The 16,619-nt window shown below is 37.6% G+C and overlaps 1 protein-coding gene across 1 annotated transcript in view; it reads left to right on the top strand.

Moving 5' to 3' along the window:
• LOC124722970 overlaps positions 1-16,619 on the top strand; it is a 464,760-nt gene that overhangs the window by 269,796 nt on the left and 178,345 nt on the right. Inside the window, exon 8 of the mRNA XM_047248137.1 lies at positions 12,719-12,852. Within this exon, the coding sequence (XP_047104093.1) occupies positions 12,719-12,852 (134 nt within the window). The remainder of the gene's footprint in view (positions 1-12,718; positions 12,853-16,619) is intronic.

Raw genomic sequence — 16,619 nt, 5'->3', positions numbered from 1 at the left:
CTAGTTCCTCTCCTTGTTCCTGCCTCAGTCTCATTTGGCTGGGTTTTTTCTTTTTTGTGCTGTCACTCATTACAGTTCAACTTTTTTATAATTACATAACTTATATAAAAATTAAGTTGTATATAACACATACATATTTTTCAGGACAAAAAAGGAGAAATCTGCATATCTCTTCATCATTTTGGTCAATTGTAGAACAAGACAAGTTGTTTTTTGTTTGACCATGGAAAATGAGCTGCTATTTGTTTTTATTTATAGACTTTTGAAATTTCATCTGCTTGATTTAACAGTTTTTAAGATAACTTTTAATAATTTTTTAATTGTAATGTAAGGAGGTTTACATAACACTTATGATTTTCTCATTTCTTCCAAAAATAAAACAGGACACTTAGGGAGGCTCCTATTTTTCAGGTTTGTTTGTTTCTTTGTGTTACCCTGTAGTTTCATTTCTCTGCACAAACAGATGAGTTGTGGGTGGTTCCAGCTCAGTTAGAAAAGGGGAAGTGGTGCCTTTCCATTAAAAAAATTGTAGAATGACATAAGATCATATTTACTTTTTATCTCAAAAACTATTGTTTAGAAGTAGTTCCTTAATTAAATACTTTTTTACTTTCAGTTTATTTACTGATACCATATTGCTGCATTAACTTCAATAATACTACTTATAAACCTACTATTTACTAAGTGTGTGAGGCAAATATGACAAGAAAATCATATTTTATTTTAAGCATACTTATACTTCGGTAAAGTCTCTTTCTTGCCCTGAAACCTTATGGGAATACTCAAACACAACCTGAATTTCATATAGCTTCTCTCTCTCTCTCTCTCTCTCTCTCTCTCTCTCTCTCTCTCTCTCTCTCTCTCTCTCTCCCCCTCTCCCTCTCCCTCTCCCTCCCCCCCCCCCCCCCTCCCCACACTCTCTCAGCTGGATAATTTACAACTTTTAGTTTAGTAACTAGGTGTAGAGCAATGATGACATCTTCATTTTCATGCCACTGTGAAGAATCTTTCTTAGGGAACTTGTCACTCAAATCAAATCTGTTTGGAGACACTCTTACTGTATTAAAAATGAAGTGTTCAATCCTGTTAGTCATAATTTTAGGGATTTGATTGAATGCTAGTTGAGTCTTGTATGTTTTCATCTGTTGGTTCTGCTTCACAATTCAGTGTAGTTTTGATTTGGATTCAGAAGGTTAAAGTGACAGAAAAGGGAACACGCATGATTTTCAGTTTTTGTAAAGCCACACAGGAATATCACTATTGACATCCTTATACACAGTGCACACCCCTGCACAAAGTTTTGAAAGAATTCTGAAATCCAAATATGGTGCTTAGGCTTCTGAAGTGCACAGGATCCAGCTTCAAATTACATACTCATAAGGAAAATGCAAACAGAACAAGTTGCAATCTTTTCTTGTGGTCGTAATTCAGAGTCGTCATGGAACAAATATTTTCCATATATAAATGACTTTTGCAATCCACCTGGCATGATGTATCCCCAAGGAGCATGTAAAGATGTTACATGAGATGTTTCTTTGAGAAGAGAGTTTGCAGTTAATTAAAAAATATCAATATTATCCTCTTATACAGTATGATTATAATTTAAGTTCCAGTTTCAAAAGAACCGCTGCTCAGAATGACATCAAATTTGATCAGAATTTTATAAAATATGTGGAAACATGACAGAAACAAACACAGAAAAAAACACTTTTCCTACTACATTGCACTGTAAGCATCATAATGTAAATGGATTTGATTACAAATGATAGATGAATCCCAGTACAATAGCTTTGGTGTAAGTTGCACATTGACCCCACCATACTGTTGCGATGTGTGTGACTGCACAAGTTTGGCATCCAATAACTGTGGCACTGTTAGTTAGATAAACTCATCCACCATGGCAAGATCATACCACATTGGATGGGAAAAGTCAGTTTTTAATCATCCTGAGGCCAAAAACCTTGTAAAAAGAAACAATGACATTGGTTTTTAATTCTCCTGTGGACAACAACTACATAAAAAGTAACAAAGAAATTTTTTAACCGTTGTGAGACTGCCACAAGACATAGTCAGTATACTGTCCACCATTTTCTGTCACAAGCTGCAACCAAAAAACAGCATTTTTCACAACAGATTGGAATGTCTTGTGGGTCACATTCAAAATGTGTTGCACAATGCATGCCTTCAGTTCAGCTATGTTTGTAATCAGAGCACTGAATACAGCATCTTTTAGATAATCACACAGCCAGAAGTCACACGGATTATGATTAGGTCATCTGAATGCCCAGGCTGTAGGGAAATGAAAACTGATAATTCTAGCATTTCAAAAATGCCTCTGCAGGAGCTGCTTCACTGACTGTGCAATGTGGAGAGGAGTGTCTAAAAAAAAAAAAAAAAAAAAAAAAAAAGGTAGTAAGAGAAGCCATCAACCCGCACCATGCAGTTACCAGTTACCTTTGAAGACTAAAGCGGTACTAGTTGATGTGTGAGCAGATGTTCTATTACTCATATTCTTCAGTTATGTGTATTGACATGACTTTGGAGATGGAAATGAGCTTTGTCTGTACACAGAATGTTCCATGGCCATTTATTATCCACTTCCATGTGAGCAAGAAATTGTAGAGCAAATACTTGTTTTACTGACAGGCCAGCATGAAGCAACTCCTGAATATAGGTAGTTTCATAGGCCAGCAATGCCATGTGCTTTGTATAATTTTATGCACTGTGCTCACAGCCATGTCCAAAGTTCAGGCAATCCCGTGCACTGCGTTTTTGCACACCACCACTCTACCCCTCCGGCACCACTGTGGCCACATCTTGTACTGACGTTGGATCAGTTGTTTTCCTCCCTCTGCCACATTGCACTTCAAAAGAACCTGAACTTCAAAATAACGTGCACTTCAAAAGAACATGTCTTTCCAAATTTCATAATCATTTTCTCCAGACCCTTGGGAGACATCAGACCTTGTGGACTAGCTTTGCCAGCAGGACACAGTCCTGCATTGACACAGTCATGCTGAGCATCTCAGATGCAGTCTGAGAAACAACTATGTACCCCATGTCTTTTATTTTACATATTCTGCCACTTACAGCACCAGCTGGTTGTAAAATTTTCATAAATTTTTCCCACTAGAACATTCTGTTGAAATTTGACATCATTCTGAGGAGTGGTTCTTTATGTACTGTGTGTTCAAACTGGAATTCTAATTATAATCACCATAATCTTATGCCTCAGAGGTAAATGCAAGAGACCGTTTTCCAAAACATTTTCAACAAAACACACATTTCTCTAAAAGTAATTGTATTTTGTGCTGTTGTGGGCGAAACTAATGATTTAAGTAAAAATCCTTTCAGTGTAAGTTTCGTGCACACATTTGCCTACATTTTTCCATAATAAGTTAAATGACTGAAATACACATAAAATTATCAGCATTGTCTAATAGTGAGCTTTTCTTTTCAAAACATTTGTGTTGAAATTAATATTTAATGAATTTATTGAAGTGTTGAATTTCATGTTTCTTTCACTCTCATCTGTTAATAGCTACCTGTGCCTACTCAGAAGTTCTCTTTAACAAATGACTTATAACTGGTTCCAGGCATGAACCTAGGGGCCCCTTTCAGATGATGATTGATCAAAAACTGGTTATCTTCCTCGATTGTAAAGCTCTTCAAAGCAGTGATGTGTGCTATGTCATGAAGGTTTTGGAAAAAAGTCTTCTTTATTTTCACTTATGAAGTTCTGATTACCTCCCAGCATATTTATAGAATTAGTGCCATTGCTGATACAAAGCTTCTAATTTTAGTACACAAGTATATATTGTCATTGTTATTGTTGTTGTTGTTGTGATCTTCAGTCCAGAGACTGGTTTGATGCAGCTCTCCACTCCATGCTATCCTGTCCTGTGCAAGCCTCTTCATCTCTAAGTAACTACTGCAATCTACATCCCTCTGAATCTCCTTACTGTATTCATCTCTTGGTCCCCCCCTATGATTTTAACCCCCCACACTTCCCTCCAGTATTAAATTGGTGATCCTTTGATGCCACAGACTGTGTCCTACCAACCTATCCCTTCTTTTAGTCAGGTAGTATCACAATTTTCTCTTCTCCCCAATTACGTTCAGTACCTCCTCATTAGTTACATGACCTACCAATCTAATTTTCAGCGTTCTTCTATAGCACCACATTTCAAAAGTTTCTATTCTTTTCTTGTCTAAACTGTTTATCGCCCATGCTTCATTTCCATAAATGGCTACCTTCTAAAAGGACTTCGTAACACTTAACTCTATACTACTTGAATATCTCTTCTTCATAAATGCTTTTCTTGCCATTGCCAGTCTACAGTTTATATCCTCTCTACTTTGGCCCTCATCAGTTATTTTGCCACCCAAATAGCAAAACTGCCCCTTAAAGTGTCTTGTTTCCTAATCTAATTACTTTAACATCACTTAATTTAATTTAACTACATTCCATTATCCTTGTTTTGCTGTTGTTGATGTTCATCTTATATCCTCCTTTCAAGAAACTGTCCATTCTATTTGGCTACCCTTTGATGTCCTTTGCAATCTCTGACAGAATTACAATTTTATCGGCAAACCTCAGAGTTTTTATGTCTTCTCCCTGGACTTTAATTCCTACTCCAAATTTTTCTTTTGTTTCCTTTAGTGCTTGCTCAATATACAGATTGAGTAACATCAGCGATAGCCTAAAACCCTGTCTCACTCCCTTCTCAACTACTGCTTCATTTTTGTGCCCCTCAACTGTTATAACTGCCATCTGGTTTCTGCCTCACATGTTCGTACATTTCTCCGGAATCCAAACTGATCTTCCCCGAGGTCAGCTTCTACCAGTTTTTCCATTCTTCTGTAAAGGATTCATGTTAGTATTTTGTAGCCGTGACTTATTAAACTGATAGTTCAGTAATTTTCACACCTATCAGCACCTGCTTTCTTTGGAATTGGGATTATTATATTCTTCTTGAAGTCAGAAGGTATTTCACCTGTCTCATACATCTTGCTCACCAGATGGAAGAATTTAGTCATGGCTGGGTCTCCCAAGGCTATCAGTAGCTCTAACAGAATGTTGTCTACTCCCGGAGCATTGTTTTGACTAGTCTTTCAGTGCATTGTCAAATTCTTCATGCAGTATCATATCTCCTCCTCATCTGCTGAACTCGTTGGCATATAAACTTGTACTACTGTAGTGGGTGTGGGCTTTGTATCTATCTTGGCTACAATAATGCACTCACTTTGCTGTTCATAGTAGCTTATTTGATTTTGTATTTATAACCCTCTATTCACCTAACCAGAAGTCCTGTTCCTCCTGTCACTGAACTTCACTAATTCCCACTATATCTACCTTTAACCTATCCATTTCCCTTTTTAAATTTTCTAACCTACCTGCCCGATTAAGGAATCTGACAGTCCATGCTACGATCCGAAGAATGCCAGTTTTGCTTCTCCTGATAACAACATCGTCCTGAGTAGTCCCCACACAGAGATCTGAGTGGGGGACTACTTTACCTCTGGAATATTTTACCCAAGAGGATGCCATCATCATTTAACAATACAGTAGAGCTGCATGCCCTCGTGAAAAATTATAGCTGTAGTTTCCCCTTGCTTTCAGCCCTTTGCAGTACCAGCACAGTGAGGCTGTTTTGGTTGATTTTACAAAGCCAGATCATCCAGACTGTTGTCCCCGCAACTACTGGAAAGACTGCTGCCTTTCTTCAGGAACCACACATTTGTCTGGTCTCTTAACAGATACCCCTCCATTGTTGTTGCACCCACGGTACGGCTATCTGTATTGCTGAGGGATGCGAGCCTCCTCACCAACAGCAGGGTCCATGGTTCATGGGTTCACGGGAGGGGGGGAGAGTATTATGAACTGAAAACAAAGACACTGTATTTGCTATGATCACAAGCTTCTCGCAAAAGTGAATGACTGTGGTGGTGGTCCATGCTGGGTCATAAACATGTTCCATAAGTACTTACATTCAGCCTGCTCTGACCTCTCACTCCCTGGCCTGTGGTCACTGACTTGTCATGACAGCTTGTTAATGTGATACTTTCTATGAATTCATTCAGCTAAGGAAATCAAAGTAAACAACTTGTCCACATAAAGCAATCAATGAATTTATCATGCAGAAGTAATACTTCTGCATACTTGATATTTTTTCTGGAAATTTATCTAAAATCCATATAGCATGTGCAGTTAGGTAAAAAAGGAATGATGGACAAGGAAAAACGAATGATTGCCAAAAAGGAATATCACCAGTGAACTAGTCCCCAAAGATGAACGAGTACACGCATCTCTATCATATGCACATCCTGGAAGGTAAATGTTGAACAATGTTGATATTCAGAATTGTCCAGCATCGATAACATCCAACTCCAAGTGACAGCCCTGCTTTTATAACACAACTTCCTGCAGAATCAGCAGGTGGCGAGGGTGTCGGCACATGCACATTCAAGGAATTGTCATATTTTCCTTGAATACACATGTGAAACAGCTGATCATCAAGTTCCAAATAGCTCTGGCTAGTTCCATGTTGTTCCAACAAGCAAAAGTGATTAGCTAGTAAGTTGTGATAAGACATGTCTTTTTGACATCTGCATCATATTTCACTGAATCAGCTCGAATGCTTGTGCACTTACACATTTCAAGAATCAAGAATTTTATTCACCATATATCATTTTACAGTGATATTGGCTTCATCATACAGGATGTACTAGTACATACAGAATAATAAGATAAACAAGTGTCAGTACATTATAGAATACATTTCAAGCATGGCAGTGTACCAAATTACACCAGGATAGCTTCTAAAAGTTAATGCAATAAGCTATACTGTAATCTAATGTAATATACTATTATATTGTTTATTGTATACACTATGTAATTACACACGATTAACCACAGCACACAATAATATGTTTACTACAGACAACCTTTAAATGCTAATATCCTCCTCAGGCATCTCAAAGAATTCTTTAATGTCATAGAATGGATGATCTGAAAGCCAGCTGTACCACTTAATTAAAAAAAATTATAATCATAGACTGAACATGAATTGGCAGTTTATTGGACATTTTGAGTGGGTTAACTTTGTGGGAATTTCCTGTTCTTGCTAATCTTTCGCGCGGTATGTCTAAATTACTCTTAGCCCTGGTGTTGTGTTCATGTATTTCCCCTCTGGCAATAAATTCTGAAATATCATTTTTAATGTAGAGTACAGACACATAGATGTATAAATTTATAATTGTGAGTATTCTGAGTCTGGAAAAAAGAGGAAGACAGTGCTCCCTATGACCTCTTTTACATATTGTGTGTAAGGCCCCTTTTTTTTGTGTAATTTCAGGATGTTCTTGATGTGAGGGGAGTGCCCCTATATAACCAGACCATGTGAAATATGTGACTGGAATAGCCCAAAGTATGTCACCCTATGGTACTCTAAGCTCACTATCTCCCTTAGTTTCAAGATAAGGTATGCCACCCGAGATATTTTTTCACATATGTGATTGACATGTTCCTCCCAATAGAGTTTAGAGTCAATGTGAATAGCTGAGCGTTTTACTGACTTATTGCCTACTTCGTTTGATGTTCCCATTAAAAGTTGTTGGGCTTTATCAGGATTGCACAGGAGCTTATTGGCTGCAAACCAGTCCAGGGCCTTATCAAGTGTTTCTTTTGTTATTTTATTCAGATCTGAAATGTTCTGATGTGTGGTAAGTAGTGTTGTATCGTCAGCATAACACATGACAGGGTGGGCTATGTTTTTAGGTAAATCATTAATAGCTACAATGAAGAAGAAGGGTCCAAGGATAGACCCTTGTGGTACACCTGTGCTGATTTCCATTACGCAAGAATTTACATTTCTGACTGAAACAAATTGTTTTCGGTTACTTAAATAAGAATTTATCACAGCTAAAGTGCTCCCTCTCACCCCATAAAACTCTAGTTTCCCCAGTAGTACGTTAACAGAAATGCAATCGAAAGCTTTGCTTAGGTACCGGTGCTTACACTTTTCAAGGAATGGGAAGCATAAGATCAAAGGCAGGTTTGTCCTTGAGATATGCACATACAAGGAAAATATAATACATCTTCATCTATACTTCACAAACCACCTTATGGTGTGTTGCACAGGGTACTTTGTATACCACTGTCACAATTTCAAATGCTTGTCACCTCCTCGCCTCTGAACTTTGTGGTTACATTGACTGGCTTTATAGCAATAACTATAATTTTGCAGTGAAAATTACCTACCTATTTTGTAATGTATGATAACACTGCTGATAACTGAGTCCTGCACTCTGATAGCAGAATCAGATTGCCAGCCAGCTGTGGAGCTATTGTTGTCCATCGCCAGCCAAGCAAGCAGTCATTGCTGTGCATTTTCTTTTCAGATCCTATACTTTTATCCCCACATGTAACTATAATTTTGTTGTAGGTATTAACCACTCAACAAAGTTATTCAATCTGTGTCTGACAACTTTTTGAGGTAACTTGATGTGAATGTTGTCTTTATTAAAGCATTATATGGCTTTACTTTATGCTACTGTCATTTAATGTGCCACTAAAACATGACAAGGAGTTGTGTAATCTGTAATGTCTGTGAGAAATGTTGTCAACTAGTTATCAGATTAATTAAATTTATGGAAAATGGTTATAACGTCTTGTGAAAACATTAAAGCCATTTGCAGACGTATAAATCTAAAACGCACAAAAGTGTATAATTTTTAAAAGCAGCTATTTTGAGAAATAATAAAATGGAATATGATGAGCAACTGCCTCATACAAATATTCAGAAGTTTAGACAGTACCATCCCAAGCAATTCTTCCACTCTTGAATAGCACGTGGGAAATCTTTCCATGTGAGCTCTGGCTTTTCTTATCAGAAATAAAATATTTTCACATTTGAAGGAGAAAGTTGATGATTGAAATTTCATGAAAAGATCTCATCAAAAGAAAAGGCCTTTTGTTTTAATGATTGTCCCCCAAATCACTTGCCATATCTGTGACTGTCTCTCCCTCTCTCTGTATATCTACCTCTAATCTATATATCTATCTATCTATCTATGGAATGTTTCCCTCTATTATATCCATATCTATCTATCTTGTGATAGTGGAAAACTAGCTGCACTTTGTTGAACTTTTTGTGAATTCTATCTGATAAAGATCCCATACCATGCAGTAATACTTCAGAAGAGGATTGACAGACATAGATAAGGCAACCTCTTCAGTATATTTCTTGCACATTCTGAGTGTTCTGCCAATATAACATAGTCTTTGATTTCCGTATTCCACAAAAATTTTTAAATGATGATTCCAGTTTAAGATATTCATAATTGTAATCTGTCAGTATTTAGTTGAAATATAAGCTTAAAATTTGTGTGATTTATCATGTAACTAAAATCTTTTAGTATGGTACACACTGGAGGACCTTCCACTTTTTATTGTCCAGAATTAACTGTCACTTTTTGCACGATAGAGGTATCTTGTCAAAATCATTTTGTAATTCATTTTCACTGTCTGATTACTAGACTGTGGATAACAGCATCATCTGCAAATGATCTATGAGTACTGTTCAGATTGTCTCTTACTTGATTTATATAGATTGAGAACACCTGAATAACTACAACACTTCACTGGAGAACTCCAGATATAATTTCTGTTTCACTTGATGACTTCTCATCAGTTACTAACAACTGTGACCTTTCTGACAGAAGGTCATGAACGCAGTTACACAACTGAGGCAGTACTCCATAGAGAGGTAATTTGATTACAAGATAATACAGTAACTGAAAATAACATATACAAAAGGCAGAGACTTCATAAGATACATCTTATCTTTCTGTGGAGAAATAGGCAATGGAAATGCAATAAGAAAATACCATATCATAACATACTGCTTTGAAGGCTGTGTAGTTTGGAGAGTGAAATTATACATATAAGCTCAGCAAAAGCAACTGCTGGAACATGTACACTAAGTAATATGCTTGGTTTTGAGCAGGCGACCAGCCTCAGTGGTATTGAAACATGCATATCTGTGTGTGTGGGGGAGGGGGGGGGGGGGGCACGCATGCAGTAAATGTCTGAGAATGCTACTTTTACCTTCAGCTCTTTGCTGATGGGCTTAGGATTTCGTCTCTGTTCCAGTGCTTGAAGGTTTATTCTTGACATCAGGGAAATTTAGTTGGATTTTAGTTGGGAAGCTGTGTGTATTATGAGAGATTTTAACAGAGTGTGTGTCATTGCAGAGAAATGAGAGGTTTTGTGAGAGGTGATGTGACTCTGGCAAAAGTCAGTTAATTCCTAAAAAAACCACTGATAGACTGAAAGAGCAAAATGTTGAGTCGTGTCATGAGTTGCTCAGAAGTTACTATGCCTTCAAGTTTGTTGCACACACTCTTGGAAGGTTCTTAAATTTTCAGAGGGACATGAGATGGTAGTAACTTGCAACATTTGTTGGAATTGTGGTTGTATTTCAATTTTCTGAAGGGGAGGTTTAAGGTTTTTTTTTTTTTTTTTAAAGTTATCCTTGTCTAGTGACAAACAATGCAATGTTATTATTATTCCATGGCACTCTTGGATTAGATTGTCAGCCTAATAGATAGGAGGAGGAAGTATTCAACTAATAAGATTTGTTAAAATGAAACTGAAGTGCGTAGTTTTGTGTGTCCGACTCTCATACTTTTGAACTCTTATCCTCAGCCTCTTTTCTGGTGGCCAGAAGACATTTCTAGAGACTAGCTTTTGAGGCTATGAACAGAGGATTCAGGATCTCCGTGACATGCTGTTGATCCACCAGTGTTCCGTTAATTACTTCCAGCCATGACCTGAGGTCATAACTGATTTCTTTCTGCACCATGATGTCAGGAGTGACACTACTGTGCCCTTCTGAAAAATTGGATGAGTTGAACATCTCTCCAGGTTGCCAACATTCTTGCTAACAAAGACCCTCTGAGACAGTGCAGAACCATGAGTGATTGCTGAACAGAATGCAGTACCATGCATCAGGAGTCCATGCTTACCGCTAATGCCCCCACTCCAAACTCAGCCATCTGTGTAGTGATATTAATGGCAATTCCCTAATCTCACTGCTGCTACTAGCTGACCATTGGTGTGAGATGATACAGAATGTTGCAGAGTGTCCATTACCTGTTCTTGGATAGCAGGTGCTGGTGTGAGAGGGTTAGGCTGCACTTGATGTGTATTACTGTGATCCTCCCATGTGGTGTTCAGACATGGTTGGCGGTAATCTTGATGAGTATGCATTTCCTCATGTCCCCATGCAGTTTGGTATCAGGCCTCTGTCACTTCAGCATACCTCATAAATCTGTATATTCCATGATTTGAGATCCATAGTGAGGCTCCTTTCAAACTCAGTCTGGCACTGGTAATGCCATCTCATATGAGTGTGCAGCATTTCCATGTGTTTCACAGTGATCACTCAGCACATGATGATTTTCATGTCTCTTATATATACTACCAGGCCTGATAACAACACTAAATCTAAATAATACTAATGCTCTCCAGTGAACATTGTATATGTCACATAGAATTGCAGCTCTAATCATTCACATATCTGCCGAGGGCATGCAGGTCTACTATGTTACATTGATATCCAACCATGTCTAGTGGGCACTATAATTTTTTTTTTTTATTTCTGTCAGGCAGTCTGTTTAATAGTCAAACTCTTCCACTGGACTCTGCTGCCACAACCCCAGAAACAGCCAATCAAGTACCCCTAAATGGTTTATAACTATTGCCAAGGATACCCAAATGAAGTGGCTACATGCTATTTACTTTCTGGTATGTCTGTGAAGTGCAAAATGTTGTCACATCAACAAAACAGCACAATAACCTCCAATATAATGGCTGTTCGCCACACTTCATGAGTGGGGCAAACAAAAGACTATCTAAGTGTGGTGTTGGTAATTTATGAAATAAGTTATGGAAATGCTGTGTTTGTATCAGGATGTTCATGTTATTTTGTCCAATTCTTATATTTTATCCAGTATGTATAATGCATGTTTATGCTCATGAAGAGAACAATGGTTTTTGTTTTATAAATTAACCTAAGTCTGAGAGAGGCTTTGCTTCAGTTCATTTTCTGAAGTACCTGGCAGCAATGAATTTTTTAAATATTTCATATTTTCCCAATTTGCCAGAGAGAGAGGCAATACCATGATTAAGACAGTAAATTTGTAAAAGTTCCTGGCAGATTAATACTATGTGCCAGACCTTGACTCAAACTCGGGACCTTTGCCTTTTGCGGGCAAGTGCTCTACTATCTGAGCTACCTAAGCACAAATTTGTACTTAAAGGACTTGGTTCAATTCCCTGTCTTTCAATACAACTTAAGTTTTCCATGGCCAATACTGGGAATGATCTGTTAATTAGGGTATACTCACTTTTCTCCCCCAGCATTCATCTCTCATGATGCTGATCTTGATGGAGTGCAAAACACTTCCTTGCCAATTTGATAATGTGTAGAATATAGTTTACACAATTTATATATACCTTCACAATAAAAATTTCATGTCACAGAACTGATTCATCTTCTTGATTATTAATTTTACAAATGTTAAATACATCCCAAAGAATGCAATAATTTTGCTTGTACTTAAGTTGAGTAAAAATTTTCTGTTTCTGACATTTTATGTTAAACTTTTGTATGTATTGATATAAACATTCTCTTCTCTTCTTCTTTTACAGACCTGTACAGTCAAGTCAGATACGAACAAATTATCGTAATGAATTTTCTCATGCTTTGGAGCCTTGGGTGGGGAAAGGTGCTTCTGGTTCACAACAGCAGCAACATTCACAACACCAAGAAACATCAGGAGAAGGTAGTGCAACCATTATGCATGTCTGCTTATCACACAGTATTATCATGTATACGAAAAGCTCAAATTAATATTTCACAAAAGCTTTGAGTACCATTTGCATCTTCTTGAAATAAGGAATATAATACCCACAGCATTTCCTACATTCTCAGATTGATATTACACTATCCGTCTAACCTGTATACAAAAATTGTCCATCCTGACACCATTTCTGGTTTCAGCCTCAGCTAATTATTCATGCCTCACTAACTCCTCCTAATTAATTTATGTGATGGATATTTCTTAAGCTATCTAAGTGAGAGTTACCTGGATTAGTAGTCATGTCATCAGTAAACTCCTTTACAGCTGATTAATTTTTTGGTATTAGTTTCACAGTTTCAGTCTTCTTAATGATAACATTTTTTTCCTGGGCCTGTAAATACGTTTATTGTCCACATTTGCAATTTTGACTCTTAAGCCATTTTCAACTGGATGCTGCCATACCACACCCTAATTAAACTTATGTCTAAAAACATACATGCAACAGCACAGCACAGCTTTTGAAATACATTTTTCTGGTGTTTGGAATCAATGAGTAGAATAAATAAAGAAATGCAGTTAGTGTTAAAGAAAATACTCGCTCACTCAAAAAAATTGATGAAGATTCATGCAATAAGGAGGAGGGAGATATAGAAGTGCATTGTAATGATTTCTAATAGATGCTATTCAGATTATTAAGTTTCAGGTAAGATGATACAGTTCTATTTCTTATGACCATCATTGCTAAAAAAATACTGTGTTAAATGTATGATGCAAGACTGTCACCTGTGAAAAATCACATTTCAGGTTGATAGGGATATGCAGGATGTACTGAATGGAGAATACATCCAAATTGAAAAATCAAATCATCATAAGAAAATATAAGTATGACATAAGGGTTTACTGTTCAAGGCAGAATATTTTGTCTGAGAGCACAAGCTGAATTCTAATGTTGTGATAACTGAATAGCTACAGAAATTGGTACACCTGCCTAATATTGTGTTGGGCCCCCAAGAGCATGCAAAAGTGTCACAATGTGATGTGGCAGTAGTGCTGGAGAGAATTGACACCATGATTCCTGCCGGGCTGTCCCTAAATACGTGAGAGTACGAGCGGGTGGCGATATCTTCTAAACAGCACGTTGCAGGCATCACATATATGCTCAATAATGTTCATATCTGGGGAGTTTGGTAGCCAGTGGAAGTGTTTAAAATCAGAAGAGTGTTCCTGGAGCCATTCTGTAGCAATTCTGGACATATTGGGTGTCGCATTATCCTGCTGGAATTTCCCAAGTCTGTCGGAATACACAATGGACATGAATGGATGCAGGTGATCAGACAGGATGCTTATGTACATATCACTTCTCAGAGCCATATCTAAACGTATCAGGGGTCCTATATCACTCCAACTGAACATGCTCCACACCATTACAGAGCCTCCACCAGACTGAACAGTCCCCTGTTGACTACAGGGGCCATGGCTTCACGAGGTTGTCTCCACACCCGTACACATCCTTCCACTTGACAGAATTTTAAACAAGACTCATCTGACCAGACAACATGTTTCCAGTCATCAGTAGTCCAATTTTGAAGTTGACAGTCCCAGGCGAGCGTAAGGCTTTGTGTCATGCACTCGTTAAGAGTACACGAGTGGGCCTTTGACTCTGAAAGCCCATATCGATGATGTTTCATTGAATGATTCACACATTGACACTTGTTGATAGCCTAGCATTAATATCTGCAGCAATTTGCAGAAGAGTTGCACTTCTGTCATGTTGAATGATTCTCTTAAGTCATTGTTGGTCCCGTTCTTGCAGGATGTCGAATATTTGATGTTTTAGTGGATTCCTGATATTCACAGTACACTCATGAAATGATCGTACAGCAGAATCCCCACTTCATCACTACCTCAGAGATGGCATGTCCCATCACACGTGTGTTGACTATAGTACCACATTCAAACTCGCTTAAATCTTGATAACCTGCCATTGTAGCAGGAGTAACCCATATAACAACTGTGCCAGACAGTTGTTGTCGTATACAGGTGTTGCTGACTGCAGTGCTGTATTCTGCCTGTTTACATATCTCTGTATTTGAATACGCTTGCCTATACCAGTTTCTTTGGCACTTCAGTGTAAGAGAGAGATTTGAAAATATTTGACAATTATCTATGAAGTGACAGGAAATTTTGTTTAGTAGGGTGACTCCAAGCATGAGTCTTGTACTGGTTTTCTTTAAACATGGTAATAAAAGTAGGTTGCAGCTATATCTTAAATGAAGAGAGCAATGACGGAAGATTAGGAACATAAGATTTAATGATGGAGAACAAGCTTGGTTTGGGAAAGGATATGAAAGGAAATTGGCCTTGCCTTTTTCAAAGACACCATTCCAGTATTGCCTTAAGTGAGTGAGGTAAACCACAGAAGACCTCTACTGGATGGCCTTGTGTAATTTGAACTGCTGTCCTTCCACATGTGAGTCTGATGTCTCATCACTGTGCCATCTCACATGGTATCTTAAGTCACTGGCTCTGATAAAAGTGAGTATTTCACAATGACAAAAATTTTATTTAATTAAAAAGGGACTATGGCCCAGCCCAGATCCACCCTGACCAGAGGATAATTTATGAGGACTCTATACAAGTTCTCAAGATCATTTATTAATGGATAAGTTCTGTTAAATATGGATATATGGCCACAGCATGTTTTACATACCTTTCTTTTATAATGATGGTTGTTAAACACATAATGTTGTGTTGAAAAACCCTTCCATTGATATTTGTGCAATTTTCTATGTGACTGACATTTTATATGGATAAATGCATAAATCTTGCACAATGTTTTTTGTATCAAGGAGCTGACTGCATGGTAGGTGCTGTGTTTGTGAATTTAAGATCAAACTTCATGTGTAAAACATTTAAAAATTATGTTTGCAAAATCTGAAGCATAATGTGAAGTACTTATGTTGTTATTGTGTGATTGAAGAGGAATCATAGACTGACCAGTCTTCAGAAAGAAAATTGGTCTCAAATAATTGGTTGCTGAAAGTAAATGTACACCAAAAACGAAAAGTTAAAAAAAAAAAAATTTTTGAGATATCATTAGAGAATTATTGTGACAACAAGCAGGTCCATTTTTCCACATGCCACCCATCTGCTGTGACAAATGGACTAGCACCGAGCGGATGACATGTCAATCAGTGCACGCAACATCACAGAGCACGCTTTGCATCAAGCTGTAGTATAACTCCCACTCACCCCTTTGCCAAGCATGGGGTTTTCCCCAAAAAGCCACATGGCAGCAGGCATTATTCTCAGCAGCACTTCCTGCAGAGATGCCTAGCAACATGCATGACTGAACACACTCTCCCAATTCTGTTAGTGATTGCAAAAATAAGTTATTTTGTGTGATATCAGACATTTAGTGGCCTGTTGAGTTCTATGTAGGCCCCTGTATGACTGCACTGGACAAGGATGGTATTAGAAATTTATGGACTAGGAATAATTAATAACTGAGTGATTTGATGGAACAATTTTTAATAATTTGTGTGTTAAGGCCAATTAACTACATTGATCTTGAAAACAAAGAAATCATTTACTATAGATGTAGTAAGAAACCATTCTCCAACATGTTAGTCCAGAGCATTTTTAATATTTCTCACTTCAGTGAGAGACTTATCTGTTCCACGCCAGCGTTGATTTCCAAACTAATGAGATTTTCAAGTTACATATTGATTCCTGTACAGTGCCAAAGG

Source organism: Schistocerca piceifrons, chromosome X, assembly GCF_021461385.2.
Source record: "Schistocerca piceifrons isolate TAMUIC-IGC-003096 chromosome X, iqSchPice1.1, whole genome shotgun sequence".
NCBI lineage: Eukaryota > Metazoa > Arthropoda > Insecta > Orthoptera > Acrididae > Schistocerca > Schistocerca piceifrons.
The sequence above is the reverse complement of the archived record's forward strand: the minus strand, read 5'-3'. Positions and strand labels throughout refer to the sequence as shown.